General features: G+C 32.6%; 1 protein-coding gene across 1 annotated transcript in view; it reads right to left on the reverse strand.

Moving 5' to 3' along the window:
* Positions 1-7,969: 7,969 nt before the first annotated feature.
* The window catches only part of CBG18785, a gene marked incomplete at both ends in the record, with an annotated part of 2,827 nt that continues 2,238 nt past the window's right edge, over positions 7,970-8,558 (reverse strand). Inside the window, one exon of the mRNA XM_045241361.1 lies at positions 7,970-8,191. Within this exon, the coding sequence (XP_045096578.1) occupies positions 7,970-8,191 (222 nt within the window). The remainder of the gene's footprint in view (positions 8,192-8,558) is intronic.

Genomic DNA, 8,558 nt, shown 5'->3' on the forward strand with positions numbered 1-8,558 from the left:
CATTTTGAAGATTTGAAAAATTGAAAAAAAAAATATTCAAAATTTCGAAAAAATCTGAACTTCGAAAACTTCGAAAAAATTTTCAGACTTTTTTTTTCAAAGTTTTAGATTTTTCTAGAAGGAAAAAATAAGAAAAAAAAGGGAAAATATGGTAAGGATATTGTTCATTTCTCCCTCCAAAAAGAAAATTGAAAAAAATCAGAATTTCGAATCTCAGAATCTCAGAATCTCAGAATCTCAGAATCTCAGAGTTTCAGAATCTCAGAGTTTCAGAATCTCAGAATCTCAGAATCTCAGAATCTCAAAATCTCAGAACCTCAGAATCTCAGAATCTCAGAATCTCACAATCTGAGAATTTAAAAATTTCTGCATTTCTGAATTTCTGAATTTCTAAATTTCTGAATTTATGAATTTCTGAACTTCTGAATTTAAGAAATCCTGAATTTCTTAATTGCTGACTTTCTGAAATTTTAAGAATATCGGAGTTTCAGAATTTCAGAATATCCGAATTTTGAAATTTCTGATTTTCCGAATCTTCGGATTTTCAGAATTTCCGAATTTCTGAATTTCTGAATTTCTGAATTTCTGAATTTCTGAATTTCTGAATTTTCGAATTCCTGAATTTTTGAATTTCTGAATTTCTGAATTTCTGAATTTCTGAATTTCTGAATTTCAGAATTTCAGAATTTCAGAATTTGGAAATTTCTGAATTTCTGAATATTCGGATTTTCAGAATCATCGGATTTTCAGAATTTCAGAAAAATTCAAAATTTCCAAATTCACAGGCTAGGTTCTCTATTTTTTCCAAACAAAAGACAAGGAGATTTTTCTCCTTGGGGAATTTATTTTTCAAGAAAAAAAAGAAGGAGCTTCTTCTCCTTTTCTTTCTTCCCAAAAAACTTTTTTGGGAGTAGGATAAGGGGGCGTGGCCTAGGACAAGAAGACGAGAAGAAAAAAAGGCGGAGGCGAAATCAAATTTTCTTCTTCTTCTTCTTCTTCTTCTTTTCCAAAACCAGCTGAGAGGAAGAAGAAGAAGACGTTGACGTCTTCTTCTTCTTCTTCTTTTTTGAATTTTTTTTGGAAAAAAAGACAAAAGTCGGAGAAGAAGAAGAGCTTGGAATATATAGCTAAGGGCAACACGACGTCATTTTTTGCTTCTGGGGAGGAAGAAAAATGAGACAATGGACCGAAGAAAATGGAGGTGTTCATCTCTTTTTTCTTTTTTTTTGGAGGGTGGAATTTTTGAATTTTAGAAAAAAATGTTTAAAAAAATGGATGACGTAGTTTTTTTGAAATTTGGAGAAAAGGCGGAAATGGGAGGTCTTTGAGAAAGTATTCCATTAGAAGTTTATTGATTCAAGAAACTACAGTAATCCATAAGAGCTACAGGAACGCTAGATAACCAAACTATGAACGAAATAGAGTATCCAATGGCTAGCTACATCAATCCATAAGACATACAGTAATCCTTTTATGAGCTACAGTATTCCATAGACTAGCTAAAGTAATCCCTAAATGAGTTACCGTAATCTATAGACTAGTTACAGTAATCTCTGAATGAGCTACATAAGCTACAGTAATCCTTATAGTCTTATAGATAGCATTACTGTAGTTTATTAGGATAAGATCCTAAAATTCTGAGATTTTAAAATTCTGAGATTCTGAGATTCTGAGATTCCAAAATTCGGAAATTCAGGAATCCGAAAATTAAAAATTAAATTCAAAATCTGAAAACTCGAAAATCTGAAAATAAGCGAAATCTGAAAGTTTCTGAACTGAAAAACCCGGAAAAATCTGAAATTTCAACAAAATCTGAAAATTTGAAAATTTGAAAATTTCCAAAAAAATCTTGAAAAATTCTAAAATTCTGAAATTTGAAAATTCGAAAGCTCTGATATTCTGAAATTCTGAAACTATGAAATACTGAAATTTTCAAAATTTGAAACTCGGAAAAATTCTAAAAAGCGGAAATTCGAAACTTCCAAAATTTCCAAAGAAATCCAATTATGACTCAGAATTGTTTATTTTCAGAATTTCAGAGTTTCGCCACGTCATCTGAAATAGAAGGCGTCACGTCTTCTTCTTCTTTTCTTCTATTTCTACTCAGCTACAGTAATCCTCCGGTCCCACTTATCTTGTCGTTTCTCTTCCGCATTTCAAGTTTTTCCCCCTAGAATTAAGTGGATTTTCTGAATTTTCAAAAAAAAAAACAGAACTAGGAAAAATAAAGGAGTGTGAGAAAAAAGTGAAATGTTTTGGAAGGAAATTCGGAAATTGGATGGAAGATTTGGGAGAAAAAATATTGAGAAATGGCGAGGAGAGAAAAGAAAATTATAGATTGTGAGAATTCTGAAAATGCCGGGGATTTGAATGAAAAGTTTGAAAAATCGAGAATATTTGAAAGAAAAGAGAATCGGGAACGAAAAATTGGAGTTTTCAGATTTGAAATTCGAAATATCGGACTTTTGAGTTTCGAAAAATTTGACATTCAGGGAGGCATAAATAGAAGTTAAAAAGTCTGAAAATTCTGAAATTCCGAAATTTTTTTTTTACGATTTTCAAAACTTTTGAAAGTTTCAATATCCAAAAATCTCAGATTCTTTGAATTTTAAAAATTTTCTTGTGGAATTTTTGAATTTTTGAATTTTTGAATTTTTGAATTTTTGAATTTCAGAAAATTGAAGTTCGGAATTCGCGATTTTTTCCGATTTTTAAAATGCGATTTTCCCAGAAATAGAGAACTTCTGAATTTCTGAATTTCAGAATTTCAAAATTTCTGAATTCCTGAATTTCTAAATTACAGCATTACAGAATCTCTGAATCTCAGGATCTCAGGATTTCAAAATTTTGGAATTCCAGAATTTTGGAATTCCAGAAATGATCTGATTTTTAGGATTTTCGGAATTTCTGAATTTCTGAATTTCAGAATTTCAGAATCTCAGAATCTCAGAATTTCATAAATTTTGGAATTACTGTACTCCGTTTCTAACTGTAGCTTCTTTTTCATCTTCTTCAGATTACTGTACTACGTGGACTACTGTATCGCGCTTTTAGATTTCGTAATCCACAGAACTCAAAACATAAATGAGCTACAGGAATCCATCAAGATTACAGTAATCTCTGAATGAGCTACAGTAATCCATAGACTAGCTGCAAATATTCTCATTAGGATCTATGTAGCTAGTCTTTGGATTACTGTAGCTCATCCAGCAACTACTGTAGGTTTCATTCATTCGAATTTTCGAATTTTCTTGAAATTCTAGAAATTTTGTTTTCCATGAACTAATTTCCTAAAATTTCGAATTCTGCATTTCAGTTTTTCTAACTTTCAGAATTTAGGAATCTTAAAATTTCAGAATCTTAGAATTTCAGGGTTTCAAAATCTCTGAATTTCGGAATTTCAGAAATTCCAGATTTCAAAAATTGTCGAATGTTTGAATTTTTGAAAATCCTGAATTTCAGTATTTCAGAATTTCTTAGAATTTCGATTTCTAGAAATTCTGAATTTCCAATTTTCAGAATTCCCAAATTTCTGACTCCGCCCCTTTTTCATCATCCTGTTCTCTGTTTCAAAGATATCAATTTCATTTTCCAAAAAAAAAAAAAGTAACTCCAAAAAATTTTGGGACCATCATCCCAAGAATTTCCTTCTTTGGTCCCATTGTTTGACGTCACAAAATGTGTGAAAATCGTCTGTTTTTTTGTGTGATTTGATACTTTTTTCCTCCTTTTTTCTCTCTTTTTTTCCTTATTCCATAGATGACGTGAAACAGAAGAAGAAGAAGAAAAAGGAAGTGAAATTCTTTTTTCGAAAAAAAAAAAACGGATTTTCTTTTCTCTTACCCAGACACATCCGGGTCACCATCATTTTTTAAAGAATCGTTTTTTTGGGATGAGCAATGGGAAAAATGAAATGTTTGAATTTCTGAATTTCTGACTCATCTGAAAATTGAGAGGGTTGAAAAACTACAAACTACAAAAATTTTGTCTTAGATTCTTAGTTCCTTAGATTCTGAGATTCTGAGATTCTGAGATCCTGAAACTCTGATATTCTGAGATTCTGAGATTCTGAGATTCAGAAAATCAGAAATTTCAAACTTCGGACATTCTGAAATTCTGAAACTCCGATATTCTTAAAATTTCAGAAAGTCAGCAATTAAGAAATTCAGAAATTCAGAAATTCAGAAATTCAGAAATTCAGAAATTCAGAAATTCAGAAATTCAGAAATTCAGAAATTCAGAAATTCAGAAATTCAGAAATTCAGAATTTCTTAAATTCATAAATTCATAAATTTAGAAATTCATAAATTCAGAAATGCAGAAATTTTTAAATTCTGAGATTCTGATATTCTGAGATCCTGAGATTCTGAAATTCTGAGATTCTGAGATTCTGAGATTCTGAGATTCTGAGATCCTGAGATCCTGAGATTCTGAGATTCCGAGATTCTGAGATCCTGAGATTCTGAGATCCTGAGATTCTGAGATTCTGAGATTCTGAGATTCTGAGATTCTGAGATTCTGAGATTCTGAGATTCTGAGATTCTGAGATTCTGAAACTCTGAGATTCTGAAACTCTGAGATTCTGAAACTCTGAGATTCTGAATTTCTAGATTTCTGAATTTCTGAATATCCGAATTTCGAATTTCAGAGTTTTTGAATTTCCGAATAATTTGAATTTTCGAAAAAATCGGAATAATCTGAATATCGGGAAAAAAACAGCAAAAAACGAAATATGGGAAATTTGGTATCCATGGTTTAACGCCTTCTGGGCGCTTGGCAACAATAAAATTTTGGAAATTCTCTTTTGGATTTTCTTTTTGATTTTTTCTGGAAGTGTCCAAGACTACAAACTACAAACTGCAATTTACAATCTACAGTGAAACTTTTATATTTAGAGGAATCAAATTTGCATAGTTTTAAGAAAAAAATTAAAGAATTTTTGAAAATTTCAATTTTGGATCAAAAACTACATCACAAACTACGCATTTTGGTAAAAGAACCAATTTCTTAGCTGACCTGGGAGCCGAGATACAGTCATTTGAAGTCCAGGAGGGACGCAGACAGCGAGAGCACTCTAACTGTCTGCGTCTCTCGCCTCTTAAACCTAAAACAGCTGTATGGTTTCAAACCGAGCTAGAGAATCAAAACTTTGACTGTTGAGTGTTATTTTTTGTGTGTTTTCAGGTTGACTGTGTCCTGGATGTTTCAAATCACAGAACGTTTTCGATAATTTAGATTATTTCGAAAATGTGAAACTTTTATCACAAACTACACAAAAACCTACGCAGTTTGTTGAAAGAACCAGATTCCTAGCCCGCCTGGGAGCTGAGATACAGGCGTTTCAAGTTTCAGAGAGACGCAGACAGTTAGAATGTCTCGCTGTCTGCGTCTGTCGCCTTCTAAACTTCAAACGGCTGTATCTCACCTCACAGTTGAGCTAGAAAATTGGTTCTTTTTCCAAAATGTGTATTTTTTAATCTAGTTTTTGATCCAAATTTCAAATTAGCGAAAATTCCAAAAGAAAAACCGTGTTTTTGGAGTTTTCAGAAAATCTGCCTTTTTCAAAAAAAGAAAACTATGCAAATTGGATTTCTTCTTCTTCTCCTTTTTTTTCAAAATCTCGTCAACATTTTTTTCTTCCCGCCGAGAGAAAAAATGAAGTGGATGTGCACTTTTTTCGGAATATCCTGACGTCTTCTTTTTTTCGAATTCTGAAGAGAAATAAGAAGATGTCCATGTCTTCTTCTTATTCTTCGTTTTTTAGAATATTGTTCCCTCGGGAGAAGAAAAAGTAGACGTCAGGAGAGCAAAATTTTTGATGGATAGAGGGAAAACTTTTTGAGTTTCTCTGGATTTTTCTGAATGAAAATGGGAAAAAAAAGAGAAAGGGACCAACAAAAACTGGGAAATTTCAAAAATCCAAAAATTAAAAAAAAAAGAAACAGAAAAATTGAAAAATCGGGAAATTTTTGAAGAAAACTGACGATCGGTGGACTACAAACTACAAACTACAAAAACTACAACGACTACAAACTACAAACTAAAAACTACAAAGACTAAAAACGACAATTTTTAAAGAAACGGACGATTGGCGGATGACTAACTAACGGATGGATGGATGGTTTAGGCGCTACAAAGACTACAAACTACAACCTACAACTTTTTTTCGAATTTTTGTAAATCGCGATTTTCAGAATTTTCTGGAATTTCTGGTCTAGAAAGTCCTACATTTTTTAATTTGCTGGAATTTCAGATTTTTCGAAATTTTCAAATGTTAGAAATTTTAGAAACTTCAGAGACTACAAAGACTACAAACTACAAAAATTACGAAGACTTGTAGTCTTTCTGGAAATTTCGAAATCGCGAATTTCGGAATGTTCCGGAAATGCTATTGTTTTTTGAAATTTTCGAAAATTTCAAATGACAGAATTTCTAGAAACTACAAAATCTATTGGAAATTTTGAAACAGCGAAATTCAGAATATTTTGGAAATTTATCTTGGACCAAAAAATATTGGGAATTTGAAAACAAACTACAAAGACTACAAACTACAGTTTTCATTAAAAACGGACAGTTGGCGGGGGATTGACGGATGAATGAGGCGCTTCGGAGACTGCAAACTACAGTGGCTACAAAATCTACAAACTACAGTGGCTACAAAAACTACAAAGACTACAAAGAAACGGCAGGTTGGCGGATGACTGACAGTTTAAGGACCTACAAAGACTACAAACTATAAAAAGTGCTGACTACAAAAACAACGAACTACAAAGACTGCAAAGACTACAAAATACAAACTATAGAGATTACAAACTACAAACTACCATTTTTGAAGAAAACGGACGATTGGCGGATGACTGACTGGCGAATGTGTAGTTTAGGGGCTACAGAGACACAAAGGTTACAAAGGCTACAAAGACTACAAACTACAACTTTTCTTTGAATAAAACATTTATGAATTTTATGAAATTTTCAAATTACTGGAATTTCAGATTTTTTCGAATTTTTGAATTTTCAGCTTTCCGAAATTTCTGGAATTTCCAAATTTTTGGAATTCTAAATTCTCTGAAATTTCAAAAATTCAAAAACCAACAAAATCCAATATAAGCCCCGCCCACTTTTTGCATTTTCAAAAAAAAACGAAAAAAGATTCGCCAAAAGGAGTGGATAATTGACTCAATTTCACTGGATTTTTCGAGTCATGTGGAGATTTTCCGAAGAAAAAAAAAAAGAAAATTGGCTTCGTTTTTCAAATTTTTTGGAAAAAGAAGAGAAAAGAAAGCTGAGCAATGTTGTGAAAATTACAGGTTTTTTTCGAGAATCATGTGATTCTTTCTTGAGAAGAGATGAAAAGAAAATTGGGCTCATTTAATGATAGAAAAAGCTTTTAGAAAAAAAAATTTTTTTGGGGACCAGAATTTTTTCCACGTCATCTGAATCCCCACGTCTTCTGCTTCTGAATCCTCAGCATCCAAATTTTTGATTTTCCGCTGAAATTACCGTTTTTGTTAGAAAAACGTTTTTTTTCGAATTTTTTTTTGAGGATCTCCACGACGTCATCTGAATCCCTGACGTCTTCTGGATTCTGAATCCTAAAAATCTGGAAATCCAAATTTCCGCTGAAATTTCATTCATTTTACAAAAACACAATCATGAGGGAGAGATGTCACCATATCAATATGAGAAAATAATCATCGGGTGGGGGTGGAGCCAAAAAGTGGGCGGAGCCAAATAAACCAATTTTAAAAGAAAAAGGTGAATAAGAAGGGGGCGTAGCTTATTTTCTCCAGATTCAAAAAATTTGAAGATGAAAAAAAGAGCAGGGGGAAGACATGAAATGAGTAAAGGGGGCGGAGCCTAGAAAAGGGGGCGGAGCTTCCTAGAAAATCAGGAAAATGAATCAATTTAAAGGGGGATAATGGTAGGAGAAAAAAACAAAAAATGAAAGATGGATCAAAGGGGGCGGAGCTTAGAAATTCCACTGATTTTGTGCATTTCCAGCAGCCGAAGCTCTAGAATTCTCATCATTCTGACCATTTTCATCGTTTTCATCGTCGCCAAAGAACTGTGTGATGATACGGTAGGCCTGAGTGTAAATCGATTCTGATTGTGATTCTTGAAGACGTTCCAGGGCATCCAATCCACCGTTCTCCTCCACTTCGTCTGCAGAATGTCCATTTTGTGCGAGTAGCTGCAAATTTGGGACATTTTTAGACATTTTAGTGGTCCAGAAGACCCATTTTTAGCACTGAAAAGGGCTTTTTAGACCAAAATATCATCGAATATGGATTTTGAGGCAATTTTAGCACTAAAAACGGTCATGAAATGTGTTAAAAATTCAATTTTTCTTGTCGAATTTCTCTGGAATTGACACATTCCAGATGCTTTGAATTGCATTTTTAGCACCAAAATTAGTCTTAAAATTGGTGAAAAAATTCGATTTTCGCACATTTTTGAAGCATTAAAATCCATTTTTTCAAAGATTTTCTCAAACCAAAATCTCTAAAATTTGGCGAAAATTCGATTTTGGGGCATTTTTAGAACTGAAAATAGGCACA

Source organism: Caenorhabditis briggsae (genome assembly GCF_000004555.2).
Source record: "Caenorhabditis briggsae complete genome, chrI, whole genome shotgun sequence".
NCBI lineage: Eukaryota > Metazoa > Nematoda > Chromadorea > Rhabditida > Rhabditidae > Caenorhabditis > Caenorhabditis briggsae.